The 19,638-nt window shown below is 36.2% G+C and overlaps 1 protein-coding gene across 1 annotated transcript; it reads left to right on the top strand.

Annotated features, from left to right (window-relative positions):
- Window positions 1-675: 675 nt before the first annotated feature.
- LOC128868678 (jerky protein homolog-like) lies at window positions 676-1,303 on the top strand. The gene has a single exon (XM_054111036.1). It carries the CDS (start codon window positions 739-741, stop codon window positions 1,273-1,275), a length of 537 nt encoding a protein of 178 aa, XP_053967011.1. The 5' UTR covers window positions 676-738; the 3' UTR covers window positions 1,276-1,303.
- Window positions 1,304-19,638: the final 18,335 nt, after the last annotated feature.

The raw sequence follows: 19,638 nt of genomic DNA, 5'->3' as shown, positions 1-19,638 counted from the left end.
GCGAGTGACGGTTGGCTGCGTAATTTTAAGGCTCGGCACGGCATTCGAGAGCTCGATTTGTGTGGAGAAAAGCTTTCTGCCTATAATACTGCAGCAGAAAAGTTTATTGAGGAATTTAAAACGAAAATTGAAAATTACGATCCTGAATTTGTTTTTAATGCGGATGAAACAGGCCTCAATTGGAAGGCACTACCTCGTAAAACTTTAGCTTCAAAGAGAGAAACAAGTGCTCCTGGTCACGAAGTTAGCAAAGATCGCGTGACAGTTCTTACTTGTGCCAATTCAACAGGCAATCATCGGCTTCCATTACTCTTAATTGGCAAATCCAAAAACCCAAGAGCTTTTAAAAACGTTAAAAAGCTTCCAGTTGTTTATAAAAACCAAAATAAAGCATGGATGACTTCTGCATTGTTTACGGAATGGTTTGATGACGTTTTTATTCCAGATGTTAAAAAGTATCAAAGGAAAATAAATAAAAAGGGGAATGTATTGCTTTTGCTGGACAATGCACCTACTCATCCTTCAGAAAGTTTACTTGAGAGAGAAAATGGTCGTTTCAAAGCTCTTTTTCTGCCACCTAATGTGACCAGTTTGCTGCAACCTATGGATCAAGGCATCATTGAATGCATGAAACGGCTTTACAAAAAACAACTGCTTCGTAAGCTACTGTTAGCCGATGAAAATGAAGAAGGTACTCTAATATATCATAAAAACATTAACATAAAAGATTGCTGCTACATGGTAGCTGATGCATGGACTTCCGTAAAGGCGATAACTTTGAAGAGGGCTTGGAATAAAATAAATGGAATTTCATCACAACAGCAAATACAGGAAGAAAAAGAAAATGCAGAATTGAAGAACAACGAGGAAAGTGATAAAGATACTGATTCAATGTCTACGGAAAACCTGCAGAATATGATTACAAAAGTTCCAGGCTGTTCCGAGTGCAATGTAGAGGATATCGAAGATTGGTTACATTCTGATTCAATAGATCCTGGGTTCCAATTATTGAGTGACGATGAAATTATTCAGAGTACAAAAGAAGAATCATACCCAGTGGACACAGAAGGTGACAATGATTCTACATTTGAATTAGAAGCTGGACCTTCTGCAAGTGAGGCGTTTGCTTGTTTTGAGACTGCCTTAAATTGGATGGAACGACAATCTGAATGCGACCATGTAGACCTTCTTGTCGTCAAGCGCTTGAAAGATCTAGCTGCTAAAAAGCGAGTTTCTTCATTAAAACAGCGTACATTGACAGAAATGTTTAAATAAAATTATTTTCTTTAATATCTAAAGTTAAATGAAGTAAAGTGAGTAAGTTCTTTTATTCTATTAAGTTATGATTAAGTAAAGCGAGTTTGTTCATTAATACACTTACATTGACAAAAATGTTAAAATAAAATTATTTTTTCAATAAAGTTACATATTTAATCTTACTTGCTTCATTGCTTAATAAGTAAAGTGATTTTAATGTTCTTATTAATGCTTTATTTCCCTATATATATAGCTTTTTTGGTCAAATCCGATTATCCGGATTTCCGATTATCCGGATCGAGTCTGGTCCCAATTGATCCGGATAATTGGAATTCTACTGTATATATATATATGTAGATATCATGTGTATATATGAAATGGCTTTCTACATAAGCGTGCAACTTATCTTCTCTCTACTTCTTACGGAATAAAATCCCAAATATGTAAATATGTCCGCTAATAGCTATACAAAGAATTTTCGGATTTTTCAAACGGCTTTTGGTATTATGGATCTAATATTATATTTGCTAGAAAGACATAAATTGCATACACTTACAAGGAAAGCGTGTATGTAAGCCCAAATTTGTTAAAAAATCATGAAATTAACTTTCAAACTGCCACAAATCCAAAATAGCTCGACAGATTGCAATGCCGTTTTTTGCTATAAAACTTTGATTCACATTACTATTAAAATTTTGATAGCACAAACAAAATTTTTTTAATTGCTCCTTGTGTGTATATTCGCTGTGCGCAACACTCCACTAAGCGACTATACGCTGGCAAAGCACAGCTGAAAATGTTTGATCTCTGTTACTTTGCCTTAACGGCAGAGCCAGCACCCGCTGGATATTTGTTAGAAAATATGTACATACTCTTACATATGTAAATGCGCAAGTTTGTTTGCTGGGTTGTAATTTATAGACTCAAAAATCATTCATCCGTTTGTGGTGAAATTTTGCTTATTTGCTGTGGGCCCGGCTGAGAGGGTTTAAGTGCTTGTGTGAACCCTCCAGATCGCGCTGAGATCGAGTTATTTCTGAAAATCGTATATACCTATAATCTGATTTAATTAATATTTGTATGGTATTATTTTGTATGTATTAACTACTTAAAAATATACGTTTGTAGCAAATAATCCCGTTTGTAGCATAAAAATTCATATGTACATAAAAGAAAATGTAGTTTGGAGCTGTGATTGAGATATTAGGAATTTACATCGACTTTATATTTCGAATTGGGTCATCTTAATAACTTAAAAATGGTTATTTTTGAGAAAACTAGGACCATCAAATAGGCCTGGGTCGATACATGATACTTATAGAAATAGTATTTAAGGTCGGACTTAGTCTATACCCGGAAACATCACTTTTATGCTCCGATTTGGCTCATAGTCGAGGATTTTCTTAGCAAACTTCAAGCGGAATAGTTTTACGAAATCTAAGTCCATTAGATGCTGTATTCATGATACGATTTAGTTTGTACTACATGATTTTACGTGATACAAAATTTTGTTCATTGCAAAGGGTGGTTAAGTCTCAAGGGCCGGTGTTAATTTTGAATAAAATACAATTCTTTTAGGAAATTATTGTCATTTATTTTGTTTATGATAATATTGGTATGGCTCAATTACGTATGCAACAAAATATCGGCCAAATGGTCGCCGCGGCCCCGGCGGCACACCTCCATCCGATGGTGCAAATTTTCGATGACGCTGAGGCATAATTGAGGTTCTATGCCGTTAATGTACCGAAATATCTCATCCTTTAGCTCTTGAATTGTTGCTGGCTTATCGATGGTGTACACCTTTTCTTTCAAATAACCCCAAAGAAAGAAGTCCAACGGTGTCAAATCACATGATCTTAGCGGTCAATTGACATCGCCGGGACTTGACATTATTCGGCCATCAAATTTTTCGCGCAAAAGAGCCATTGTTTCGTTAGCTGTGTGACAAGTGGCACCGTCCTGTTGAAACCACATATCGTCCACATCGATATCTTTCAATTCGGGTCATAAAGGTCATCTCACGATAGCGAACGATATTCACAGTAACTGCCTGACCGGCTTCATTTTGGAAAAAATACGGCCCAATGATGTCGCCGGCCCATAAATCGCACCAAACAGTCATTCTTTGTGGGTGCATTGGTTTTTCGGCAATCACTTTTGGATTATCATTCGCCCAAATGCGGCAATCCGCTTATTGAAGAATCCACTGAGGTGAAAATGTGCCTCATCACTGAAGATGATTTTCTTCGAAAATTGGTCATTCACTGTTGCCATTTCCTGCCACCATTCTGACCATTGACGACGCTTGAAATGGTCAAAAGGCTTTAGTTCTTGAGTCAATTGCACCTTGTAAGCGTGTAAATGCAAGTCTTTATGCATACTGTTCATCAACGAAGAGCGTGAAAGGTGCTCTTCAACCACACTATCGCGAACAGCAGCAATATTTTCTGCAGTACGAGCTGTAAGAGCATGCACTGGTGTTTTCACATCTCCTACAGACCCGGTTTGCTCAAACTTTTGCACAATTTTTCCGATTGTACCCACATTTGGATGATTAAATTGACCGGAAAAATCATGAAGTTCGCGCTATGCTTTTTGATTTGAATGTGCGTTTTCATAATAAGCCTGAATAACTTTAACGCGTTGCTCGATTATGCATTTTTCTATGGTTCAAATTGAATCAATCTGAAATTGCAAAATGTCAAATTAAATGCGGAAAAGCTTGGCGTTTGGGTGTGGTTCACATTCAACATCGGCCCTTAAAATTTAACCACCCTTATAACAAAACCCTTATAAACCAAACTACTAGGCTTTGTAAAAAAATCAACTGCATACAACAAACTTCTAAGTATACAGTTTTATAGCCCACTCAATTTTTTCAACGAAGTGCAAATTTGAAGTTTCCAATAAAACGCGTTGATTTTTTACCATTTTTTGCATCCAATATTACAAATTTTCCTCCATATAAAGCACATGTTACGAAGTATTTCACGAGAGTTGTCTTTGATATTTTGAGCCTGTGATGAGCTGTACTTCGATATTTTTATCAAAAAATTTGGTATATTTTTGCAAAAACCTTTTATAACTTTTTCACTTACAAAATTGGTTCATTTTCAGTGTGTTGAAAAATTAATATCGTCCAAATATGGAATTAACTCGCGTTATGATTTATTACGATCTTCCACGTGAATTAGCGAGGCAGTAGTGCATTGATCAACTTACTTGGGCACCACACTTAGCCACTGTGAAATGCTTGTACAACGAGTACTAGCGTGGAATTCGATCCACGCAGAATAAATTTCGTGAAGGCCGTCCAAAAACGGTTGCCAGAAATAATTGGGATATCCTGATATAGAGACATACTTAGGCAACAGTGGGACCAGCATACATATATTCAATTATGCATGAACATTTGGTCGACAAGAAGATTTGTTCTCGTTGGATACTCCAAAACAATTGATAATTGGACAAAAAAGGACTCATGTCGACTGGTGTACAGAAATGTTGAAGAAGTTATGCCGCGTTGGTTCAAAACACATCTATGATATCGCAACAGATGGTGGAATTTAGGATCTTGGGGCTATGCAAATGAGCTAAAAATAAAACAGCAGGCGACAGGTTTTCCAAGTTGAGCTTACTCCCATAAAATTTGATCTCGGAAGAAGCATCTCTAATCAAATGGTCGCCGATTCTTAAAGAAAATTTCACTATGTTGCAACTGTATCACTCAGGAAACTGAAATCAGTAAATGTTTAGTGGTACATAACCACTGGTTTGCCATGAGGTTTCAGAGAATCAAGAAAAACCAAATCCCGAAGACGAATAATTGTTTACTAAGACAATATGAGCTCCCACGTGTCGGCTTACAAAGAGAGTTTCTGAGCACTCAAAATATGCAGATTTGGCGCCTTATGAATTCTTTTTGTACCCGAGCATCAAAAAGATAATTCGAGGTAAGCTTTTTCATTATCTTAAAATGCTGTTGATACCTTCAAGCAGCTCGCTTTGGAAGTATCCATTTGAGAGTGGCAAAAGTGCTCGGAAAATAGGTTCAAGCGAATGCAGAAGTGTACTGACTTTCCAAGACGAATATTTTCAAAAACAAAGAAAGATTTTTCATTATTATTTTACTATATTTCCAATATCGGGCGCAAAATATTAAAAAGTGCTCAGTTACTTGATCCCAAAGAGAATTTAAAGTGCCTCCTGCACGCTCATTTATTATATATAATAAATATATACTTCGTTTGAAATATAAACCAGTTTGATTGGACCCAGATTTTGCACAATTCCGCCTTAAAAAGCCAGATGAATTTTGTAAGATTTGCTAGCAATATAGCTAAGGCGATTGTTTAATGAGACGTTTTATAAATTATATTCAGCCACTAGGCCAATGTCAGCAGCAAAAACTTGAAGGCATATGATGCTTACTGCCTTATTAGGGCGGCCATTATTATTAAAATTATTCATATCTTTCGGGACAACCTCTACAAATGTACAAACACCTAAAAAACTACCAAATATTAAATTCCAAGCCAATCTGAGTTGATTTAGAGGTTCCGACTTGAGCCCAAACTTAAGAAAATCGTCGATTTTCAAAAAGTACGAACACATAATATAAAAAAGTTAGTTATAATTTTTTTTCTTTTCAGTCATCATTGCAATCATTTGATTAAATTTAAGTGTTTTTACACTCTACTGATGATCAGAATCGCTCGAAAATAATTATTTGATATCAGTATTGTGAAGGTTTAATTTTAAAAAACTAAGCAAAGAGGAGCTAAATTTTAATTCTCTAAAAATCAGTATTTTACATTAAAAAACTATGTAAGTGTAAACACTTCAGTAAGTGTTCATATAACATGTTGCAAGGATTTAGTTTTCTGATATTGTTTGGCTCTAACTAGGTTTTCCATTTATAATTTTTTTTTTTGCAAAGTGCACGTGCGCACTCACAAAAGAATCTCATTGTTGTGATTGTTCCTAAAAAAATAAAATTCAAAACAATTTTTTTTTTTTGCAACTCTCTTAGGATTCAGTGTTGTACTTTCTTTCTTTTGCTGTACACTGGTTACACTGATACTACTAAGCTAGATATCTGGATGCTTTCTTAATGAATGTTCGATTTTGATTATACTGTCGGGATTTTAGTGGTTGTAGTTTTCGGGTATCGTCTGCAAACATAACATTTGTAAACATTGAGTTCCGTGTTTGCACGTTCATTGCTTTGTCTTCTTGCGTCTCCTTCTTCTTGCGTCTCTTTGTTCTTGCGTCTCGAAACCTCTACTCGACCTCTTCTACTGACTGATTGAATTTAGTGCGCGTAAGTGTCCGTCAAACTATGTGTTTATAAAGTGCAATTTACGTTCTAATGTTTCTTGTGTTTCACTTAAAGCGGAAAACATAATTAATAAATTGCGAAGTTACGTTCTACTTCGGAAATTTATTTACTGGGATCCGAGACTCCACAAATACTTGGCTCCAAATTACCAAACATTGTCCGTTTTTCGCGGCCTGCTTTGATACGACCTCTGCAAATACTGGAATAGTGCAAGGAGAATATGCTAGATCGGAATATATTATACCTTCCCTGCCGACACCACATCTATGAATTATCTCTGCGAGCTGCATTTGAATCAAAAATGAGTGGTACATCAGGTGTGAACGTTCCAATATTTGACATATTTAAGGCCAAGTGGAAGGAAATGTTTAAAACTAATTGCAAGAATGGTAAAGAGAATGATTATGTGACAAAACAGCTAAATTATGTGAAATCCGAAATGGTCGAATTCTGTACGAATGAATTATCAAGAGATCATGCACGAGACGATTGCGAGGAGTTATTACAGCTTCTTTAATCTTTTTTGGAACTTTATCGAAAGAAAAAGTTGGTTTCCGTCTGCCTGGACCTATGCATCACACACGTTGGATGTCCAAAGCTATTTATTCTTTGAAAATGTATATTTTAAGAAACGAATTTAAGTTAACAGTACGTGAAGAACAGAGTTTACGTGATATATGTATTTTTATAGTATGCTTCTACGTTAAAGTATAGTGGTTTTGTTCCACTGCTGCTGCTGACACACCCAATCAATAGTTAACATTTCTGCTAGATATTTATTCTTATCGAAAGATTGAGAAAAAATTATCAGCTGCAGTTATTGGCAAAATATGTAATCATTTATGGTATTTACCAGATGAAAGCATTGCGTTTTCATTCTTTGACAAAAATATCCCTAAAACGGAGAAAAGAAGAATGGTGAAAAATATAAAATTAATGCTTCTGTGAATTGCGATGTCGAACCATGTAAACGTATACAATTGAAAGTGACTGATGTTGGGACATTTGTTAAAAAACAATTGTCAGATTTTATAACGCCAAATATATGGAGTTTTTTTGAACGTTTCGGTATTTCGACACAGATTTTAAAGAATGGTGCTGATTTTTAGGACCTGGACGAGAATTGAAATTGAAAGGATTGGAAATTTTTAGCAAAATTAAAGTTGTCTACGACACTGCTGAGCGTGGCGTTAAATTTATTCAAACGTAAAAAACGTACGAAAAATAAAGAAGATATACAAAACTTACTGCAAGGCGTAAAGGACTATACTTCAAAATTTCCCCTACATTAAAAAAAAAAAATCCTTAATCAGCAATTCAAATACAATACGTTTTAAGTGCATAAACGCGAGTCGTTAATATTAAATGTGGAAAAAAACAACAAATTGTTATTGAGACAAAATATTTAGATTACTATAAAATCATTATTTTTTAGAAACTGGCTTAGTTTTCAGAACACAATATTCTAATTCTACAACTGCAATATTTCGAATATTAAACTGCATAAACTATTTTGAAGTGAAAACTTCTTTAGAATCGTTGGGAGTGATTTGAGAAAAAGTGAAACGAAAAAAGCAACACTCTTGGCTACGAATATTACATATACACGTAGCGACGAACTAAATAACTTTTAGGCCAGCGCCGACAGCATGGCGCGATAGCCGAGCTTCTAGCAATGTGAGCTTCCGATCCAAAATCCTTGGTTCGAATCACAAGAAAAATTTTTTTTTATGCAGTTATTTTATTTTTTTATTTTATGATATGTTTATGAGGAGCTTTTTTTCATGGCAGAAATACACTCGGTGTTTTGCCATTGCCTGCTGAGGGGTGAGCGCTATTAGAAAAATAGTTTTCCTTAATTTTGGTGTTTTCACCGAGATTCGAACTGACGTTCTCTCTGTGAATTCTGAATAGTAGTCACGCACCAACCCATTCGGCTACGGCGTTTGTTTAATTTTACTGATGCAAAAATGAGGAAAAATATATGAATAAAGTTTGCTTACTGTTTACACATTTTCCAAAGGTGACGGAGAACCAAAAAAAAAGTCGATTTTCAAACAAATACGAGTGCATATGTGTAATTGTGTTAGAGTTTCGGTCACGCCCCAGCAAAACCTGCGTGCATATGTGTTTGTAACATTCAAAAAAATGTAATTGTGTTAGAGTTTCGGTCACGCAGGTTTTGCTGGGGACGCTCATAATAGCAACCGCGTGTGTATTTTTATATTCGTAAATATTTTCATTTTTAAATATTTACCGCAATTATGCCGAAAAATAATGCAGAAAAGTGTCGTGAATATCGACAGAAAAAAAAATCAATAAATAGCATCACGGAATTCATTCACGAAAATTTAATAAAGTATACACCAGAAGTATCGCGGATACTTAGAAAAGATTACAATAAAGTTCCAATGATTTTAAGTGGCGATTTTAATGTAAATTTTGCATTGGACACAGCGGTTCCTTTAATTGACGTTCTCAATACAACATTCAATTTAAAAATGTGTAACAATCGCACTGAATCGACAACACGATCAAAAACAACCATTGACGCGGTATTTCAAAGACATGTTGACAACATCGAAACCAAAGCATTTGTATCATATTTTAGCTATCATAAGCCACTCGTATCATTTGTTGAAATTGAAAACATTGAGGATGAATAATAATAAAATGAAGAAAATAAAATATGAACTTTATAGCAATATTATAATGAACCTATAATTATCTTGCTCCTAATGCTGCTTTCGTCTTATTCTCTCTCAGTTTGTTTTACGGAAGGTTTCACTTCTATCGCGTCTAACCGTTAGACTGGTGTTTTTTTTGTTTTACTTAACTTGAGATTAATTTAAAAAAATACGCGGTTTTCTTTATTTTCAACTTTAGGCTCTTGTCGGAAGCTCTAAATTTTTTGGATTGGCTTAAGATTTCATAATTTGCAGTTTTTTAGCTAACCTTACTTTTGTAGAGGGTGTCCCGCAAAAAATAAAGGTGACTTGACTATGACTTATATTCCGCCAATCTTTCAAAAATATTTTAAAAACCTAAAAAGAGCTGAGCAAACATTAAAATGAATTACTTTTAAAATTTATACTTAATTCTGAACGAATTTCTCCAAAAAATTTGTGTTTTCAACAAAGTAGTGCAAAACTTAAAACGAATAATAAATTATCAAATATTCAGGACTATAAAATGTTGAAAATAATTTACATATTGCAATAAAAAATCATTTTTAATTCACTCAAAATATATGTCTTAGGCCACTTTAAAAACTATGGGCATAAAATGAATTTTTGGGATGTGTTACACGGGATGTATTACACAAAAGAAAAAATATAATCTACCTCAAACATGGGTTCCTGACCATCGCCACATTGGGGGTAACTGTAGAGCCGATAAACTAGCGAGACTCGCCACTAAATTAACTGATGAGTACATAGACAATGACAGACGGGTACCCTTACAAACATGCAAGCTACTCATCCTTGAAGAAATTGTAAAGAAAGCAAACAAAAGTTGGCGTAATGAAGCCACATGCAAAATCGTCCGTCAATTGTGGCCGACCTTAAATGCTAAACGCACAGAATCTCTGCTAAGCCAAAATAAACACAGTCTTAGCACATTGATCTCAGTCATAACGGGGCCTAATAGGTGGACACAACCAAAGGATGGGTGTGCAAACACATGACTTCTGTAGAAGTTGTCTAGATAAGGACGAGGAAGGGACAATCTCGCACCTGCTGTGCCACTGTCCTGCTCTATCCCGACGCAGATGTACTATTCTGGGTGAACTATTTTTTGATAAGTTGGAAGATCTCAGTTCTACAGAAATCAGAGATATTTTAAAATTTTTGAAAAGCACACACTGGTTTTAGGAGAGATAAGGACAATCTCCCCACGCGGCATCACAATGGGCTATGAGCCTTAGAATATCCCACAAGACAACCGCTTTAACCTAGCTTAACCTAACCTACCTCAAAGATGAAAATAAATTACACACTCGCAGCACAAAATAACTTTGGTTTTGTGGCACAACACAGAATATCATTTCGCATACAATATACAAATTTACATATAATATAAACTCGTATAAATTATAAGTATCCTACGTACCGATTTCCTCGTGAACTTTTGCGGTTATCACAGCAAAATATTGGAATTTTATATTAGCTTTTCAATTGACCGCTACCAACTCAGCAGCCGATATAAGTACGTTAATATTCAAGTGTTTGTAAACTTATATGGTTTGTTATGCTGTCAGTGAATGTGGCCACGCATATGCACACACACACATACAAGAGTGAATTTATTAGTACTACATATGTATGAGTGCATACCCTCGATATCCTCGCTTACATACTGACTCGTGCTATGCTTTGTGGTGGTTTCTGTGTAATTTTCCAGCCACTGAATAATTTGCAAAAATGGAAATAAACTCTCACTATTATTGCCTTTATAATTGCATACACACCTACACATTCATTTAGAGAGAGCCCATCAAGTAGCCACCCAAAAACGAAACAAATGAAATAAATTACTTACTCAATATTGGCTTTGTTGTGGCTAGGCAATTTATTATTATTGAAGTGTGCGTGCATTTACATAAACACATCCTTGCATACCTACACACTAACGCATATGTACATACATATGCTGCACTGTTTGTTATCGGTGTAGCTCTGGAAGCAATAATGCTTGAATTAAGACCCGTTTCTCCCCTGCACTCACACTTTGGGAATTGTAGAAATGTATGTATGTGAGGCATATGGCTGAGTGGTAACGCGATAAGGTCAAGTTATACCTATACACATATGACCAGTAATATAGGTACCCTCACGTTCGAACGAAAAATGTAAGTTTTTAAAATGAAAATAACAGGTATTTAATAGTCGTGTATTTTATTTCATAGATTAATATAACAAATTTAAATAATAGGTTTGGTTAGGTTAACCTGGCTGGCTGAAAGCCATCATATAGACCTATTCATCCTTAGTGTTACCAGATGGAGCTAGACCCTTACGTTTCTTTGTTGTAGACATCTGGTAACACGTCTGCGGCTTTTACGAATCTAAGTAAACTTGGGAGCTCTATCCCCGAGAGGTACTCTAACTTCTCATATTGTAAAGCTCCTAAGCCTTGGAACATGGAATGTGTTCTAGCCTTTCCCTCTTATCTAGTTCATTGAAAAATTTGCAAATTGTGGCCTGCCAGCATACCTACGATAGTTCTGCTTTCTTTTGTAGACAGAGCTAGTACGAATCGGACGTATTTATCTGCACTCTGTGTACACATGATTTTCGCGGTTCTGCAAGTGGCTAGATTATTCCGCCTACTATCTACCCGTATTTTCATGTCCGCAGCGATGGCTTTGTATACCGTATTTAAAGGTTTCAGTATGTCATTTTCTTGTTCGTATTTTCTGTAAACAGCGCTTTTGGCAATCTCATCTACAACCGGCTGTCTGCGGCTACTCTCTCTATAGCTACCCTGCTTTTTGGAACATTTTTAGATGAAATTTCATAAGAGTTTATTGTCTTTATCGCAGCTTGGCTGTCAACGTATATATTTATTTTGGAGTTGCTTGATGTGTTTGCGATTGCTATTTCTGCAGCCTTTCCTACCGCAAAGACTTCTGCTTGAAAGATACTACAGTGGTCAGGAAGCTTAAATGGCTGCCTGATGCCTAGCTCTGCGCAATGGATCCCTGCCCCTACTCCGTCTACCATTTTCGAGCCAACGGTAAATATATTAAGAGTATTTGGGTTAGGTTTCATTCCTTTTTTCCACCCCTCTTCTTCTATTGTTGTTCGAAATTTCTTCACCCAATTGCATTTCGGAGTCATATAGTCCGTTTTGACCCTATAACTAATGACTATCGAGCTATGTCTGAATGTTTTACAGGTAAATTCGCAGTCGCGCTGAGTCTTACGGCGGATTTAGCTGCTTTGCATTCCGCCGCAATATCAATCGGTGACAAGTTGTGTATTCTAATTGTAAATTGTAATTAATAATTCAAGGATCTTTTGAAATTTATGGTAGTGAGAATAGAAGCAAAAAGGAAATATTCATGTGGTCATTAAAATAGGTATGAAGTAAAAATAAAAACAACACAAACAGAACTTAGCGATTTTATCAAAAATTTTATTTAAATTTTCGAAGTTTGACCAATAACCACTGTGTCCACCAAAATCGTTAATAACTTTTTGTATTCGATTGGGCGTAGAAATGATAATCCCACGGCAGGTTTCTGTGGTAATGAATTACTTAGACTTTTTGCCATAAATCTCTCTTATTTTTGAATGTTTCCTTCGCAATTTGGTTTTTTAATTTTCCTCAAAAGGTTTTCAATGGGGTTTAGGTCGGGTGAATAGTTGCGCAAATCCATAAATTTAATAGTATTGTATTTTGTAAAAACCGTTCACGTACTAACATTGAGGAGGGTCTTGGGTCATTATCTTGCATAAAAAGCCACCGATGTGGTATATTCTCCTCAACAAATGGTAGCATCTTTGCTTCTTGAAGTATGTCCTTGTAAATAAAAGTGTCCATTTTATTAGCTATGAGGTGCTACTCCAGCAATAGCAATAGAAGCATCCCCAAATCATTATGTTGCCGCCAACGTGTTCAATTTTTTGAAGTGAAAACTTCTTTAGAATCGTTGGGAGTGATTTGAGACTCGATGAAACGAAAAAGCGACACTAAAAAGAGACATACATATAGATCTTATAGTACATAGCCAGAGAGAGAATGAGATAGAACACAGTTATACAGCGTTCCCTATTCTCCGTCTCCTCTTTGTGCGGTGCTTCGTAGCCTCCCCACTCTTGGCTACGAAGCGTTATATGTTGATATACGTATATGTGTGTGGCTGCGTACTGCTGAGCCACGCTAGTATAGTGAGTATTGTAGTATGTAGACTGCACTGCCTATTACTTGCTTTGGTGTTTAGTTCAAGCGTCATATTATACTTATGTATGTTTGTATGTATGCTAGTACGTATGTGTGCGCACCTGTTTGTTTTACGGAAAGTTTCACTTCTATCGTCAATTTTTTTCTACATTTCATTGAAATTGAATGTCAAATTTTTTTCTACATTTCATTGAAATTTTTCAATTTCAGACTAACTCAATTTGAACCATGGAGCAATACGCAATCGATCAACGCGTTAAAGTTATTCAGGCTTTTTATAAAAACGGGCGTTCAAATCAAAATGCATATCGCGCACTTCGTGATTTTTTCCCGTCTAACCGTTAGACTGGTATTTTTTTTATTTAGGAACCACGGTGAAAACTCTTGTCGTGTCTGACATTTTGCCCTGGCCTCAGTAAACCCTGCCACATGAAGGAGAAATAATGTCGAGATGCCATTAGCCTCGTGAACGATATTTTCTTTTAGTGCTGAGGTGGGCATTGGGTTTGTTTCATAGGAATAAGAGCAGGCGACTTGGGTGGCGAGGATAAGTCACCGAAATAGTTTATCAGTATGTTGGGAAAGAAATAACGTAGTGTGTGGCGTGGCGACTTCTTGTTGAAACCATGTATACTATTTTTTGAAGAAAGATTGATGTCTCATTACACTGGCTAACAAAATTGCAACTTTTGTCTGCTGTTTGAGATTTACCATTCGATGCTTACTAATTTGACGTTGCTGATTCTAAATATACCCTCAATTGATTTGTGACAGCTCTTGTTTACGAGATATAGCTTTCGTTAATAATTCATGGTTTTTTATTTTAAAAATGGCTACAATGGGATTACAAAGTTACGTTTCTAATGAGTGGCGCTTATTCATAGCCTCATCAAAATGTGATAAACCCACCTCTGGTATCAAGTGATCGTATAATTTTACCCCCATTACACATAAAACTAGGGCGTATAAAACAATTTGTATAAGATCTTGACAAAAACGCAAATTGCTTCCTTTTTCTATCCAAAACGTTTCCACAAGTAAGTGCAGAAAAGATAAAAGCGGGAATTTTTGATAGTCCACAGATAAGATCTTTAATAAAATACATAAATTTTACGAGCGTTATCCCAGAGATCGAGAAAAATGCATGAAATGAGTTTATTTGGCTTGTTGAACGTTTTTTGGGGAATAGGAAAAGTTCTGATTATTCCCAAAAGGTCGAAAAACTAATGAGTCACTTTCAAAGACTTGGATGTAACATTAGCATCAAGTAACACTTTCTTCATAGCATCTCGACTATTCTCCTGCCAATCTTGGGGATCTAAGTGAAGAACAAGGAGAGCGGCTCCACCAGGACCTTCGTACAATGGAGGAACGCACAAACAATGGCTGACTTTTGCTGGAGTATTCGGAATAGCTCTCTGCCTTCAACAGAGAAAGACAGAAGAAAGTTTTTTTAAACTTAAATACTATATAAAATATGATTATCTTTAAATATCTGTGTTTTTTTATAAAAAGACTTGTGTGTCATATTTTTTTAACAAGAGCTGATACTGAAATATCAGTTACAGATTTGAGATTCTCATACACAATTGGACCAAGATCATTTGTCATAACCCAATCATCAGACAATCTGTTGTGCAGTCTTATTGGCAGAAAGTAATAAAGGGTGGTTAAATTTTAAGGGCCGATATTGAATTTGAACCACACCTAAATGTCAAATTTTTTTCTGCATTTCATTGAAATTTTTCAACTTCAGACTAACTCAATTTGAACCATGGAAAGATATACAATCGAACAACGCGTTAAAGTTATTCAGGCTTATTATAAAAGCGGGCGTTCAAATCAAAATACATATCGCGCACTTCGTGATTTTTTCGGTCAATTTAATCGTCCAAATGTGGGTACAATCGGAAAAATTGTGCTAAAGTTTGAGCAAACCGGGTATGTAGGAGATGTGAAAACACCAGTGCATGCTCATACAGCTCGTACTGCAGAAAATATTGCTGCTGTTCGCGATAGTGTGGTTGAACAACAATTCAAGAGCTAAAGGATGAGATAATTTGGCACTTTTACGGCATAGAACCTCAATTATGCCTCAGCATCATCGAAAATTTGGACCATCGGATGGAAGTGTGTCGCCGAGGTCGCGGCGGCCATTTAACCGATATTTTGTTCCATACGTAATTGAGCCATACCAATATTATCATAATAAAGAGAAATGACAATAATTTAAAAAAAAAATTGTATTTTATTCAAAATCAATACCGGCCCTTAAAACTTAGCCACCGTTTAGTTCAGTAGGCGCCGATAAGACACACCGTCCACAGAAATTGTCCCCGATAACTAAAAAAAATATGGTTCAACTATTTCACTTTCAGCAAAAGAAAATACTTCTACCTGGAAAACTTTCACAGAAACGGGTAGATGTAAGAAACTTCTTACTTTCAGAGAGTCAGAGAAAACTGGTTACTCCAAGGGGAACTCCAAAGGGTATATTTCATTCTCTTTCAGACCGTATTTAATAAATGTCACAGCAGACCTTCTGATGAAATATATTATTTGAAGATCAATAGTAAAGAGCATATTTAGAAGAATGTTTAGAAATCTTTAAGACTAGAAATTCGGTTGAAAATTTGGATAGTGGCTCTAATTGCAGAAAAACTGTACCCATTTTGGTGTTTATGATTGCTATTTACGAGTTTACTGCAACTGAGTATCTTACAAGGCTTGTAAGCTCTCTAAACACCCATTTCTCATGATTTTCACTGCTTTCAGAAAAAATCTGGTGCAACTCTCTTAGGTACTATTTTCTTTACTGTTAGCAAATAATGGTTAATATAAAATTGAATTTGAAATTTCATTGAAAATTGCTATAAGCTCAGAAACTTTAATTTCCTCTTCAGCAAACGAAATTATCTTACAGCCTTCGAAGAAAAATTTCAGCTGAAAATATTTGATATAAAGTAAAATCAAATTAGTGGCATATATGACCACAGGCGTGTGTGCTTTACCAGTATAAAAAAAAGTAAAAGTTATAGGAAAGCAGAATTGTGTGTGTGTGTGTGAATATGTAACTATATAAATTACAATATGTATGTGATCTGTGTTTATGTGTTTTTACAAGTTCATCTGGTTGACCTCATCAGCTGGCTAGTCGAATGCAATCATAAAAAACGCCGCCAGTGGAAACCAAGCCAACAACAATGAAATTTTATTCACCAATCAACCAACCAACCAACCAACTAAACAACACTTCCAACTACACAAATGCAACTGAAAACGAAAATGAAAATCGAAATCGAAATGAGTATGAGCAGGAAAATAAAATATAAAACAGTATTACATTTAGTATGGAAAAGTTCACACAATTCGACAGGCGAAAAATTTTGCTCCTGCGCCAATCGTCCTCTCCCACCCCTTAGACTTTAGCCTTACTTTATTGACTTTACGATGTCTTCCTGTTGTCCAAACAAATATGTAATTTTTTTACGCTTTTTCTGTACTTTTCTCAGTTGTTTTTTTTTTTTTTTTTTTTTTTGTTCCAATATTGCTTTGTTATTTTTATTGTTTGCTGTTCGTTTTGTATTCTGTTTTGATTTCATTTTCGAATTCGAGCCCATTTTCCCATTTATTTCTCTGTCTGATGAGTTGGCCTTTGGCGAGTGGGAGCGTTGGTATTTTGGTGGAAATGTATGTGTGTTTGTTTGTTTATATGTTTGTGCACAAATGTATTGGCTATTATCTATTGGTGCTGCCAACTCCCATACGCCACATTTCTTTAGGCCATACTACAACTACGTAGAACTTTTTGGCTACAGTTTTGCTATTTGTTATTGCAATACATTTTTGTTCTTGCTGTTTTTGTTATCAATTTCGCTTGTTAAACGCGCACATTTTTCAAATATAGGGTGCACCATTAAGATTATATATACATATATATAATTGGCACGTACACCCGCTTTGGGTGTCTGGGCGAACTACTCCTCCTCATCGTCTTGTGGTTGGTCCACAAATGGAGGGACCTACAGTTTCAAACCGACTCAAAACGGCAATTATTTTTTTTTATGAGGAGCTTCTTCATGGCAGAAATACACTCGGAGGTTTGCCGAGGGGCGACCGCTATTAGAAAACACTTTTTCTTCATTTTGATGTTTCATCGAGATTCGAACCTACGTTCTCTCTGAATTCCGAATGATACTCAATGGTAAGATTGGCTAATTTTAAATATGAGGAAAAATTACTATTTATTTAAAGAGATCGAATGGATGCCCGGTTTGGTGGGAAGCTCTTCGGAAGGGCTGCAATATCACTAAGCTGAGCAGGGTGCAAAAGACTCATGTATTAGCATCACGACTTTCACGTTATTTCCACCGCTGCTCAAAGATCAATTAATCAAATTAAAGATGGTTTGCCTCTGGAGGCAGTCTCTCAAAGGACATGGGAGCATTTTCTCTGAAATGCATACAAATCTCTCTACGCAAACTGGAGTTTGAGGGTTGCGGCAGAGTAATATTTCCTAGTAGGCAGGATATGGGGAAAATCTGCAGCGAAGCAGGCACTTCTGTCTTCACTGATAACTCCAGGGCGGAATCGATAGTCAGCGCAGGGATTTTCTTTAAATCAGCAAATTTACCGATTTTCTTAAAATTGACGATTAATCTAATGTTCCTCAGCAGACGTTTTTGCAATCCTGCTGCCATTGAAAGTGTTAGGCAACGTGGGAGGGAGGCAGATATTAACATTTTCCCGATAGTTAAGCCGCGATCGATGCTCTAACGACGACATGGTGCAGATCCAAACTAGTCAACTCCTGTAAAGAGGAGATAAAATCTCTTGGATGCGCAGATAGTATTTCTCTGAACTGGGTTCCAGGACATAGGAACATAGAGGGAAATGAAATGGCTGCTGAGCTTACCAGGAAGGGGACTGAATAGGACTCAGAGATCTCCTACCGAGTTATCAGCGTCCCCCAGACTGTTGTTGAAGGGGAATTGCACAACTTATTTTTCAGGAAAACGCAGAAAAGATGGAGCTCCATTTCTTCATGTACTATTTCGAAAACTCTTTTACCCCAGGACAATAGACGAAGGGCTTAGAAAGTCCTAGGGACTCCATGCCATTCAATTGCCAAACTCGTAGCTGTATTTACTGGTAATTGGATAATACACTTACGGAAAAGCTAGGTTTACCATTTAGCCCCCAGAAGCTGTGTTGATCTTTCAGACGAGACTATTGAGCACTTTCTCTGTAAATATCTGGGTTTGACAGCCAGAAAATTAAGGTTACTGGGCGATATTTTCTTCGACAGCCTGGGGCAGTGCGCCAACCTAAATCCCATCAATCTTCCCCATTACATAGGGAATTCTGGCTGGTTGTTGATATCTGCCTGCTGGCGAGCTCGAAATGGGGGAGTAGTACTTTGGGAGTAGTTCTTGGGGAATATTACTTCAACCATTTCACCTACCTACCTAAAGAGCGAATGTTGTTTATGTAATTAAGAAGTTTAACTATAGAGCTTCTGTTTTAAGCACAATGCCTCTATATCACAGATGGTTCTGACGGATATGTACGTTTGAGAATATTTTCGAATTTACTAATGCATGTAAAATATCTGAGTTAATGAAAATAGAGTAAAATAAAAATTAAAATGACTTTATTGTTTTTGAAAATACTATCCTTGGAACTCAATACACTTCTGCATGCGCTTCAACCAGTTTTCAAGGCACTTTTGCCAATCACAAGTGGATACCTCCAAAACGAGCTTTTACAAACCTTCAAAAACTTCTTCAGGCGTTGAGAAACCTTGATCCTGCATTTCATTTTTGATGTTCGAGAACAAAAAGAAATCATTAGGCTGTAAGGTGGATGACCCTCAAAACCAAAGGATGATTCGTCTTCGCCTGTTGGTTTTCCTTGATTCTCCGAAAACTTCTGGCAAACAAATGGTTATAGGTATACCACTCAGAGTTCACTGTTTTAAGTTTCCTCACTGGTAAAGTTTGACAGATTTTCCGAAAAAGCCGACAACCAATCACGAACAACTTTTGTTGAATTAAACTCATCTTGGAGCACACATACTGCTGACTGCTGTTGCGTTTCTGGCTCATATGCATAGATCCAAAATTCGC

The sequence above is a fragment of the Anastrepha ludens genome, chromosome 2 (assembly GCF_028408465.1).
Source record: "Anastrepha ludens isolate Willacy chromosome 2, idAnaLude1.1, whole genome shotgun sequence".
Classification (NCBI taxonomy): domain Eukaryota; kingdom Metazoa; phylum Arthropoda; class Insecta; order Diptera; family Tephritidae; genus Anastrepha; species Anastrepha ludens.
Note: the sequence above shows the minus strand (reverse complement) of the source record. Positions and strands in the feature narration are given on the sequence as shown.

What these genes read in the sequence shown, in the direction of transcription:
- LOC128868678 (XM_054111036.1), top strand. Translation starts at nt 739, where the DNA reads ATGGTAGCTGATGCATGGACTTCCGTAAAGGCGATAACTTTGAAGAGG.